Raw genomic sequence first — 12,828 nt, forward strand, 5'->3', positions numbered from 1 at the left:
TTAAGCGGGCGGATTTATTTCAGATAGATTCAAGTTTGTCGATATTACTAGAGGTGTGGGGGTCACAGACCTCAGCAGTATAAGAAAGAACGGGAGAAATAGAAGTCTGGTAGAAGAGAAGTCGGACGTCACGAGTAGAATGTTTGAGGTTGCAGCGAAGGAAAAAAAAGTTTGTTGAGACATTTCTGGTAGACATAATCGGTATGATTATTCCAACGGAGGTCAGCCGAGATTATGACACCCATATATTTAAATTAAGAAACTTGCGATACAGTTACGTTATTGATCGAGTGAGAGAATTCGAGGGGAAAAGTTTGGGGGTAGCTGTCGTGAAAACTGTTTTAGACAGGTTGATAGGAATATGCCAAAATGAGCTCCAGTCTGAGATGGAAAAAAGATTACGTTAGAGAGTTTCTTGATCGGACTTGTGATTAATTGCGCGGTAGATCATACAGTCATCAGCAAAAAATCTAGTGGTGCAGTTGAGGGCTTCAGGGAGATCGTTTATATATATTAAAAACAATAAAGGCGAGAGAGAACCGCTCCTTGAGGGGTACCTGAATTTACAGTGGTGAAGTAGGTTTTCTGTGATTCCCAACTTCAAGGCGCAAATGCGAGCCGATCTCCCCGTTAAAAAGTCTCGCCACAGAGAGCAACAGTCCTACAACGATAAATCATTCAATCATAACACTTCACTCATAGTTAGAAAAACTGGTGGCAGATGGCAGCACTACACATAACAAGCATTACAGAGAAACAAAACTACATGCACATTCCCGCATGTACCGATTCGTTGGGGGTTCCGCGGGCGGGGGGGGGGGTGTGGGCGGATTGCATGTGTGGTGTAGCAGTAGTAGGTAGGGCCTCCAAAAAATGGCTCGGGGATCCACGATGTTCTTAAGTCAGCCACCTCGTTGGGCAATTTGCCTGTTGTGGCGTTGTATTTGTATTTGTATAAAAGGTGAATCATGATCTTTAAAATGAACAAATTGTTTACGATTTTTTAGGAAAGTTTCTAACCATTTGAGCAATTGTACATTAAGATTTGAAAGTTTAAGGAGAAGTCTATTGTGAGGAACTTTATCATAGGCTTTAGAAAAATCCAAGAAGATGATATCGGCTTGTAACTTGTTATCAATGGCTTTGGAAAGGTCATGGATGAAAAGGCACAGTTGGGATGTAGTAGAAAGGGATCGTCCGAAGCCGTGTTGGTTTGGAAAGAAAAGGTTAACGGAATCTAAATTGATATCGGATCCTTACGAATGCTCTGGAAACCAATGGAAACAATAAATTTTGTGCTTTGGACTTACGTTCTCTTCTTCTAATTCGACGATAGTCAGCCTGGCCTCGACGAGACGGGCCGTCAGATCAGATACGTCTTTGGTCAAATCCGATTTCTCACCTTCGAACTTATCTGCCTTCAGTTAGGAAAACAAAACAAAAAAGAAGAGTAAATAAAATGGTTTTTTTTTCAACGAATGAAAGGAAACAAAAACGGCGAAAAGATTTGTTCACTCACTATTTTGAGGAGCTTCTCTTCGAGGCCTTCGTTGACTTTCTGTAAGCGTTTCTGACTCTCGTACAGCCTGTGAAATCATAGATGAAGACACATAATGAGACACGTACAGATACATACTGTCACGAAAATGATGTAAATAATCATCATTTATCATATATTTTATGCCATTTTTTGCCTATAAATAACCCCATAAATGCAATTCTGTAAATATCGCCAAGTGACACGCTTGGCGACGCCTATAAGTTAGCAATGTCATGATGCCAAAGGAGAAGTGTAAAGATGTCACGCGATTCTAAGAGGTTTCTTTCGCCTATAGAAGTCGCCGCACTAAAACGGAACTTATGTGTCGTTGTTAAAATTATGTGATCTTATTTGTCGATCGCACTCTCTTTGTAGGTCGCGTTCCGTCGAAATCTCTGCTTGTAAATACCGGTTCTGGGGAATAAATCTGTAACATCCTGCGTTTTGTTTCATCGTCTACTCATTTCAAGGACTTGTGAGAGAAATTATCCGGAACAATACATATAGGGTTACCAGATTCAAAAACTGAGAAGGGGGAGGGACGCCTGCGCACGCATCCTTGGTAACGTCGTCACTTTTCCCAATTTTACGACAGACGTCGCTACGGTACTGATAAATAAAAATCACCACCACAACTATTTTTTTACAAATAATTTTAAACCAGGCGGGAAGAAGAGTAGGACGATGACAGTCAGATATTGGAATTGACACGTCGCGACGTTTTCACAGTGCCATTATGAGATTATAATATGCCATTAAAAAAATTTAAATAACCGATTCGTTTCTTCTCGCCGGCAATGAATAGTTCCCACAGTCTGGTTAGTTTTGTTACTTTGCCTGAAGCCAGGTGAGAGGTTGTCTTTTATACCAGCGTCTGTCCCGCTTGGAGGAAACTTGGATTCTTTCTATTCTGGGAATTTCGACGGCGATTGGTTAAAGTGTGTAAAAAATGTTTAGGAAGGAAAACACAGAAAAACTCGTATTAATCCCTTTGAAACAACGGACGAAATATTTCGTTCAAACGCCAGTGGAAGAAATTCAGTCCAGTTCTCTGTGTTTTGTTCCTAAGCAAGTATTGATATGCGAGAAACTGATACAAACCAGGATCATTCTGTCTTATCATTTGTTGAAATGGCGTAGTTTTAGCTGACGAGGATAGCGCTGAGATATTTGCTGACTCTCTCTCGAAAAACAATCCTTTCCAAACGATAATACACCGGGAAGACAAGTCGAAAGGGTGGATACACGGGTAGGAACACTTTGAAATTGATAAAACAGAACATTTTTCGGCACTCTATCCAGCACCTCCTAGAGATAGAAGGCCTCTGCAGTATTTGCCATAAACGTCATTCAGACTACCTAGCAAGTTTTCCACATTTTGAAACACAGCATCCTATTTCGTTTCTTCTTTTTTTGGCGTAGAATCTTCCTGATTGGCTCACAAAAACCGCATATTGATTGGATGTGGGGCATAGAAATCGCCAATTCTGAGCCCGATCATTTCTTTTCCTCACAACGATGATACGAGCAGGGAATTTTTTCCCTTGAATATTCTGAGGGAAAATGGACTACTTACTGATGTCACAAGCAGACTGCGGAGGCCTTCTATCTCTAGCAGGTGCTGGTCTATCCCACCAGATATTGATTGATGAGGTTAAAGGCATCATAAAAGCTCTGCAGAAAAACAAAGCCCCTGGCTTTGATTCAATCACTGACAATGCGATTAAGACGCTGCCACCCAGCACTATACAATATCTGAGTCTGCTATTAAATAACTTAATGGAATTTAAGCACTACACGAACATTTGAAAACATAGTTTCAGTTTTGAAAATGCCCAGAATGTGTTCAGAAATCAATCTGTACCAGTTACGAGAGCGGAAATACACTGTGTCACAAAGTGAAAAAAAAAATCTAAGTTTCATACGCCCCCTCCTTCCCTGTAACCTAACGTCCAATTAAAAAGTTGTTTCCCCGTCTCTATTACTTTACCGCGCACCAATTCTCGTCATATACCGCCATACGGCCATTTCCAACCAATGGAGTAGGGTGGGAAATGAAGGCGAAATCTATCGGTAGTCGCCACAGGCTCTCGGTAAGTAAAGAACCTGCTCGGATTTGAGAACCCGTGGACTTTGACGGTAACGTTCATAGTGTAAGACGATCATCTTATTACTGCGCAACTCAGGCGCCTAACAAAAAAAACCCCCATGTTTTTAACTGCAACATTAGCCGAGATATACGAATTCAAAAATCGGAGAAAAGTTGGGGAAGACCATCATAAATGAGGGAAAGGAGTGCCGTTGTCCGTTAGTTTTTCTGTTTTTTCCCAACTTTTCTCTAATTTTTGAATTCAAATGTCTCTATGAATATTGCACTTAGAAACCATGGAATTTTTTTCGAGGGGGGGGGGTGGCACCAATCACGTCGCCCTGTATCTCTCTTGAAGTATACAGGGCAGCAACTTTCTAATTGGAAGTTAGGAGACAAGGGGACCGTATAAAAATTTAGATTTTTATTTTTATTTTCAGACACTGTATTTTGACTCTCGGAACTGGTACAGAGTGATTTCTGAACACATTTTGAGCACTTTTCCACATTATAACTATACCTCTACGACGAACGATTGATGAAATAAAGGCCGTATTAAGAACAGACACCCTGTATATCAGTGGCCAGTCACAGAGAGCTCAGCTCCTGGGCGCTCTTCGTATGGGGATACTGGAGGAGAACGGGCAACTCCAATCGTTCAGTCGACCCGTCTCTTCGTCTCCAAGCTATTCGAGATCGATTTGGATATACCTGTGTGAAGAGGGGGGGGGGGGGACCCACAAAGTCCTTCCGTACTCGAATTTATTCGATCACGATCATCATTCCTTTCTTACCAAGAAATTTCACTTGATTATACTTTACGAGCAATCTATTTTAACGACAACCTTCACCCACCCCCGGAGGTCGTAGCATCATGACGTCATAACTTATATTTTACTAAAATCGTGTGTGAGGTAGTCACGATTATAATTGGCTATTGCCTGCATGCACTGATTTGCACAGAAACTTACCTCTCGTACTTCTCCTTCCAATAGCAAGCGGCTTCTCTCAGCGATTCCATCTCCCTGACGGTCACCGGGTGGGGTTGTTGCTGCGATTGTTGTTGCCTCACTTGCATCATGTTCATGTCGGAGTGCATGTGCCTTGTCTGCTCGACCATATAACCTTTCAAGTAAGGGCACCTTGGCGCAACACTAAACGAGACCCATCCATTCATCAGCAATCATCCACAATGACCAATGCACAGATCCATAAATACTTTACTTTAATTGTCTAATATAGAAAGTGGTTTAGAAACTGCTGCTTATCGTGCTTTTTTTTAGGGCCACGATTTTCGCTTTGGCAGGAGGGATCGTTTGCCCATTTCCCCAATAATTTGGAAGCCCTAAATGCAATGCACTTAAGCAATGCATTTTCGCTGACTGACCAAACATCTTTTACCCCAGTCTTATGGGGGCTTCCCTAATGTTTTCTTTGTCTGGGGGGGGGGGCCCAGTAGAACTTTAGTCGAGCTGTGATGCTAGTGTTGAGCGAGCACCACGAGCAGCAAATTTGTCCAGAGTGTTTCCGGTCTCTAATCCTATTGAAAAAAAATCTCTTTGATACATTTACACCAGCTCTGGAAAAGCCGTAAATCGCCCTTCCACGAGATCGGCAGTTAATTGCTCTGCTGCCCTTTGCTGCATTAGATCTTAAAAGCAAGTGTTTGAAAATGTACAGAAAGATTGACGTCAGAGCCCCCCATTCCCGGTAGCCTACGCCAGGACCTAGCTATCGCATAGGCTCAACCGGACATGGTCCTGGTGTCTCGTGGTAATGAGATCCGGTACTACGGTATTACTTTAATAAAGTAAGCGAATCGGTAAAATAGGCCTTCAAGCTTGGGGGGGGGGTTGAACATCACTTTGCTCGAGGACCCACTGCTAAGACGACTCTGCCCAACGGTCTCGTCCACATTCTGTATATTAGGACTTTGGGGTCGTGGTTACAAACGGTATAGCTCACATTCCATATTAGGACTCGGGGATATTTTCCCGATAGTCAACGGTATGGTTATATATTCCGTATTAGGACTTCGGGGCCACGATAGCCAACGGTATAGCTCTGATACCATATTAGAACTCAGGATATATTTTCCCGATAGTCAACGGTATGGATCACATCCTATATAAGGACTCGAGGATATTTTCCCGATGGCCAACGTTGTGGTTAGCATTCCATATTAGAACTCGGGGATATTTTCCCGATGGCCAACGGTGTGGTTCACATTCCATATTAGGACCTCGGGGCCACGATAGTCAACGGTATAGCTCTGATCCCATATTAGGACTTGGGGCCACGGTAGCCAACGGTATAGCTCTGATCCCATATTACAACTCAGGATATATTTTCCCGATAGTCAACGGTATGGTTCACATCCTATATAAGGACTCGAGGATATTTTCCCGATGGCCAACGTTGTGGTTAGCATTCCATATTAGAACTCGGGATATTTTCCCGATGGCCAACGGTGTGGTTCTAATTCCATATTAGGACTACTTCGGGGCCACGATAGCCAACGGTATAGCTCTGATCCCATATTAGGACTTGGGACCACGGTAGCCAACGGTATACTTTGATCCCATATTAGGACTTGGGGCCACGATAGCCAACGGTATAGCTCTGATCCCATATTAGAACTCAGGATATATATTCCGGATAATCAACGGTATGATTCACATCCTATATAAGGACTCGAGGATATTTTCCCGATGGCCAACGTTGTGTGGTTAGCATTCCACATTAGAACTCGGGGATATTTTCCCGATGGAGAACGGTGTGGTTCACATTCCATATTAGGAGTTCGGGAGCCGCGATAGCCAACGGTCTCTGGATGTATTTTTCCCGATCTCATATTAGTGAAAAATGAACCGGGGACTGCAGGGGTATTTTTTTTTTCCATCTCATATTAGGTACTGGAGGCAGGGCCGTAACTAAGATTTTTGCATCCAGAGACAAACATTATTTTGCGGGCCCACAGCTTTAAAATTCGATAACTTAGTAACGGTGTTCTTCGTTCACCAAAAACTGCCGCCCCCTCCCTAAATTTTTTCGTCCGGGGCAGTTGACCCCCCCCCCCCGCCCGCTCTAGTTACGTCCCTGACTGGAGGTATTTTTCCCGATCTCATATTAGGACTGGAGGTATTTTTCCCGATCTCATATTAGGACTGGAGGTATTTTCCCGATCCCAGGACCCCGGAGATATTTTCCCGATAGCTTATGGTACATCTCACATCCTATATTATGTCTCCGGGGATAATATTCCCGATGGCACAACTGGTTGGATTATGATCGTACGTAAGGACTTCGGACGCGATATATAGCTCACGGTATATGTTTCACATCCCATATTAAGACACCAGGGCTAATATTCTCGGTAGCCCAACCGGTACGGCTCACATCGAATACAAAAACTGCAAGGGCCCGTTAGTTAACTGAATGGTTCTGGGGTCAAATTTAGGGAGGTTTACATCCCATAGTAGGGAGTGCTTACGACTGCCGGACATTTCTCATGACTGGGATTTCCACCATTCTTTTTTTTTTTCTTTTCTGCTTTCTCAGCACCCACTGAATTATCACTAAAATTCCGTGGAAAATTGAGAAATTGAAATCTTGAAAAAAAAAATTGAGAATTGCCCAATAGAGTACTCACCGTGACGCTCAGGAACTACTCGAGCAATCGATGCTCGGTGCTCGAAACGAATGCCGAAAATAATTCCGAGCGACACGGGAAGAAAAAAGAAATAGACACACCTGTCACGTAACAAGGACTCGGCAAATGGTTGTCACGACCTTGAAGACACGCTTCCGCCACCACCACCTGCCCAGATGGCAAACTTCAAAAAATGCCGTCTATACTCAAAAAAGCGGGTTTGTTCCGGTTAAAACGCTATGTAATAAACTCAGCGTGGGAGGCCATTTGGTTACGCTGTGCACATATCATAAACCACAGGTTTGGTTGGAAGTGGATACAGCTATCCAGTGGCGTAAACGATTCGTGGACAAACAAACAAATATTTTTGTGGAAAAAAATAAATATTTTTCAAAATACGGTATCTCCCCCCCCCCCTTTTACTCTACCTCTTGCCCTTTTCCTTCAATTTCACATGAACCAATCAGATTGCCGGGTTTCTAAAAGGAAAAATATGGTCTGCAATGTGACCGCTCATGTTGTAGTGAACGGGGAAAGGTGAACAAGGATAGGTATTTTCAGATCCCATTTACAGTTTTTATCTTGGAATGATTTAATATAGTCGAACTGCATCGTTCTTGCTCAATTTGACTCCCACAATCTCCTCGCGGGGGGAACTATGATGCCGTTTCCCGACGTGGCCCGATATAAAGTCCTCGACATAGGATTGCGAAAGTTTGATGATGGCCTATCTTTGTTAAACGTGTCGCGGGTTCGATTCCTTCACCCGGGATGAAATTCATAATGTATGTACATATATGATGATAATGACATAATAATCTGAGCACTCACCTAGTCTTTGTCATGCTATCCACCCTGCAAGGACACTCACAGATCTGGAAAATAAGATGGAAAAACCAAATGTTAACTCTTTGCGGTTCAGAGGTTTTTTTTCTGCATTTCGCGCTTTATAGCACCGTCCCTGCAAAGAGAAAACCCCCGAAAGTTTTGTGCCTTTGCAGTTTTTTTATAGCTTATGAGCTCTGCTAAGAAGACGAATTTACGGGGGCCTTCCTATTATCGTAAGAGGCCGTTGTAACAATGAAATACCGTTGTTTCCAAAAGCAGACATATAGGACCGCAAAAGGTTAAAAGCATTTCGTGAATGAATAATGATCACGTGATCATAATGAACAGTTGCAGCGTCTCTTAACTTCAGCGATCGGCCTCCAGGTGGACGATTAAAAAATCATCCATCTCTACTGCAGCCACCTGAAGAGCCAATCGCTGAGAGGCTGCAATGTCTCTACTCAGCAAGTCACGCTACTGTGCGTCTTGTAAAAGAAGAAAGATTGTGTGTCTCTGAGATATAATAGGTAGTGTGCTTTCCCGATTTGCAAGACGCTCTAGAATCGATTCCCGGTGGAAACAACAAACTTTTCTTTCCCAAGTTCACCTCGACATGATATCCGAAAAATCTCTTCATTTGAATTAACTTATTGTTCTTGCATTATTAGGCTTATACAAGTATCATTTGATCATTTTTGTCGCACCACGGTCATTTTCTGCACACGAGGGCTAATTAGACCGGGACCTACAATTTATTGCTGATTCCGAACGGCAGGCTTGTTTTTTACACTCGTCGAGGGGTTGGTGCGCTAACCCCTCGATGGGGGGGGGGGCTCTTTACGGTAGCAATTTTTATTTTCCCTGCGGTCTTGTCGCCGTTTCTGTTGTACCCCTATGTCAGGAAAGTTTTCTGACAAGGACGAACCGGGTATCGAACTCGCGACACCTCTAAACATCCTTAGGTACTTTAGGAGAGCATCTTATCACCCTGGGCTACCGCGCCCTATACAAGTATCAGGCAAGATTGCAAGAATCAGGCAAGGTTATAAGTATGAGGCAAGATTGCGACTATAACACACAAACACACATTCACATACACAGGTAAGGTTGCAAGTATCAGGCATACAAATATCACAGGCAAGGTTGCAAGTAGCACAGGCAAGGTTGCAAGTACCACAGGCAAGGTTGCAAGTATCAGGCATACAAGTATCAGGTATACAAGTATCAGATAGGCAAGGTTACAAGTATCAGATAGGCAAGGTTACAAGTATCAGATAGGCAAGGTTACAAGTATCAGATAGGCAAGGTTACAAGTATCAGATAGGCAAGGTTACAAGTATCAGATAGGCAAGGTTACAAGTATCAGATAGGCAAGGTTACAAGTATCAGATAGGCAAGGTTACAAGTATCAGATAGGCAATGTTACAAGTATCAGATAGGCAAGGTTACAAGTATCAAGCAAGATTGCAAGTAACGCACGCACGCACGCACGCGCGCACACACACACAGGTAAGGTTGCAAGTATCAGGCAAGGTTGCAAGTATCAGGCAAGATTACAAGTATCGGGCAAGGTTGCAAGTACTACGCAAGATTACAGGTATAAGGCATACAAGTATCGGGCAAGGTTACAAGTCTTTGCTAAGCAGTTAAAGTCAGAATGAAATACGTAATCGATGCATTTTCACCCAGTACTACGGGGTATAGTCGCAATATTATTTCAATTCGGTCCTGCATATCTTCCCCTATCTTGTTACGGAAGTGTATTTTTGTCCTGAAAATGTTTCATAATGCTGCGCCATAAAAAAACAAAACGCTCAATGGAACGTTTGCCTTTTGTCTCCCCATTTTTAAAAGCGTATTTCCACCATCTTTGAGATGGATTTTAAAAACGCGGAGTCAGTCCATTAGCGCTTCCTGTTGTCTTTCCCCCATTCCGATAAATAATATTTTTTAAAAAAACCAAAAGGGAAGAGAAATACTCTAGTATCGTATTTAGGAATGATTAATTCAGTCAATAGAAAACGCACTGAGAGAGAGAGGGAGAGATAAGTACAGTATTCACGGGTGGATAACGCATTATTTATTACCCTTGTTTAGAAGTTATCTCTAAATGGGTTTGAAACTTATGAGTCCTAATGGAAAACAGACACAAAAGCTCCCTTTCATTGGACTTTTCGACTTTTTTCGAATGGGAGGAATCGGACTTGAATTGCGCCTCGAAGTCGGAAAACCACAGAAAAATACGGGTATCCCGTTTTCTTTTCTTTTTTAACGCGAAGTAATGACGATACCCACATTGATTTGTCAATTTACTAGAAAATTTAATGAAACGGAGACACATTCAAATTCTTAGCCTGGAGAACCACCGAAAATTCTGGCTGTATCACGTTTAAGAGCCGAGTTGATTCAACGCTTCGAGGCGAATTTCTCAAATACTATTGTTTAATACCACTTATGTTATTAATTGACAATTATCAGTCCTTATTAATTGATTATTGATCAATCAATAACAGTGCTTTGCCATAATTTTTTTAAAAATTAAAATGCCGAGAAGAAATTTTGTGGCACAAGATATGGGTAAATTTTGGTTATTTTTTCAAAAGGTTCCATGTTGTTGAAGTTAATATTCGAAAACAAATAACAACTAAAATTATAAAAGCTCTCGTTCAATTGTATAAATATATCCAAAGAATTTGAGAAAAAAAAATCGACTTCCTAAAGTGAATAGTAAATTTTTAAATGATTTTTAAAAACGGGGATGTTTCCCATAGGAAAAGCATGGGAAGCCACGGTTTGTTTGGGCTTACTTGGTCCCTTTAATAGAGTGATCACTGGCTTCATCTGGCAACCCTGATTCCCCCGATGCTTTCTCAACGGACGCGCTGGTCGCGTCACCTCCTGTTATTCTTTCCTCCATGGTTTGTGTGTGACAAGTGTTCAATTGATACTGCCATCTATTACGAATAAAATTGGTTGAAAATGAATATGTTATAAATATATTTTTCACTATCATGGGTATGTGCTGAGCACTTCGGATAGATTTTTTTTTTTTTTCAACGTGAGAATCAAGCTCGTATTCACTCCTCGAATTTGGGAAATCACTTTCAGCCGACCACCACTGTCCGGTCACGGGTATCATGATACCGCTAGCTGGGGATTTGGGTTAGCGGAACCTCCCTGACCATACCCATAACGGCTTCCCGTGTTTCAGAACGGATCTCAGTTCAATAACCATTGATGATTGATAACATCTTCCTGTTGGGACCGATCTCCGGTCAATTTTCTTTAGAATTCACCGAAATTGAACTCATTCGAAAAGAATGATAGGCGCGTGTGTGTGTGTGTGAGTATATTGCAGGTCATCCATTTTTCAATACACATGAGTGGAGAGTATTTTTATTCCCCCCATATTTAAAAAAAAAAATAAATAAAGAGTAATTTCCTAATGGTGGTGCCTACGTCGTCGTCGTCGTAAAATATCGGAAGCTATAAATTTCTATTTTCCCCCCACGCGAACATCGTGACAGAGGCGATGAGTTGTTAACTTCAATAGCACTTGGACATATCAACCATCCTGGTACACGTAAAGATTCCAACCGCTGCTTTGTTAAAAGGAGGAATGTGCGTGTTAAGGCTCGGAATTCGCCCTCGTGTCCTAAAAAAAAAAAAAAAAGACTTGCTCCTTTTGTCCCATGGGGGTGGTGGTAACGGGCGCAGAACAAGGTGAATAAAATAAAAATGTCCGAGAATCTTCATTTTTGACCTTGGTAAAGAGGAAATGTATCGCGTTGGCATGACGACGGCGGCGAGGTACACGAGACGAGCCAAGGGCGTGGCCACTTTTTGCTCCCCCCCCTCCCTCCCCCGCCCGACCCCTTGAAAGAAGAAGAAAAGGGCGCGAAAATCGTTAAATGCGAGATTTTTCGCTTTTGCATGAAACCATGCCTTTTTTTGTTTTCTTTTCCTGGTTCGTTTCGGTTTTTATATGAAAGCAAGAAAGAGGGAAAAGATCAAATTTAGTTCTTTTGTTATTTTTTATCTCAATCGATTAATCGAAAAGACGTGTGTGTGTGTGATGGATAACTTTCTTTCCGGTATAATAATTAAGAGCTAAATATTTATGATATAGAAATTCATACACTGTGTGTTTATATTTCGGTGAAGATGGGGATGGGTGGGTGGAAAGTAGATGGAAATAGGAAGTGTCATGAAGAAAGTGTATTTAGTGAGAGAAGGAAGAGAACAAGAAGTGATAAAACAAAAGAAAGGAGAAGAAAAACAAGGAAGAGTAAGAATGAAATCGAATTGATGGCGTGCCATTCATCGGCTGTGGAGGTCTAAGTTCAGATGGGGGGGGGTTGCATGTTTTTATCGCGATTTCCCCCGACAGATCACACAGAGGTCTAGGGAAAACGTTAAGAAATTTAAAAAAATGAGAATTGGAGGTAAGAAAAATATTCTCGGATAAGTCGCCATCTGGTGGCGTTGTCAGCAATTGTGAACTTTGGCCTGAGTTAGGTCAAAGCCTCCTAGAAGTACCTATTATTCATTAATTTAATTTTCAGTGTTTTCCGTATACCATACTAGGTAATAATTGCAATAAAAAAAATCGTCAATTTTTCTTTCTAATTGCCAAAAAATACATGTTGGTAGCGTGTTTTAAATGCGAAGCGTGTACGCGGTAGGACCCGGGTTGTGACGTCACGAAAACATGTTTCA

General features: G+C 42.0%; 1 protein-coding gene across 1 annotated transcript in view; it reads right to left on the minus strand.

The window, feature by feature from the left end:
- Nucleotides 1-12,828, minus strand: part of LOC149065245 (uncharacterized) — a 49,923-nt gene that overhangs the window by 22,462 nt on the left and 14,633 nt on the right. The window contains exons 2-5 of the mRNA XM_089254124.1: nucleotides 8,113-8,156; nucleotides 4,601-4,783; nucleotides 1,520-1,586; nucleotides 1,311-1,418 (exon numbers count right to left, since the gene is read on the minus strand). Of these exons, the coding sequence (XP_089110250.1) occupies nucleotides 1,311-1,418; nucleotides 1,520-1,586; nucleotides 4,601-4,783; nucleotides 8,113-8,156 (402 nt within the window). The remainder of the gene's footprint in view (nucleotides 1-1,310; nucleotides 1,419-1,519; nucleotides 1,587-4,600; nucleotides 4,784-8,112; nucleotides 8,157-12,828) is intronic.

This window comes from Pholcus phalangioides, unplaced genomic scaffold (assembly GCF_987345545.1).
Source record: "Pholcus phalangioides strain wild (caught in Gottingen) unplaced genomic scaffold, Ppha-v1.0 ptg000040l_1, whole genome shotgun sequence".
Classification (NCBI taxonomy): Eukaryota; Metazoa; Arthropoda; class Arachnida; order Araneae; family Pholcidae; genus Pholcus; species Pholcus phalangioides.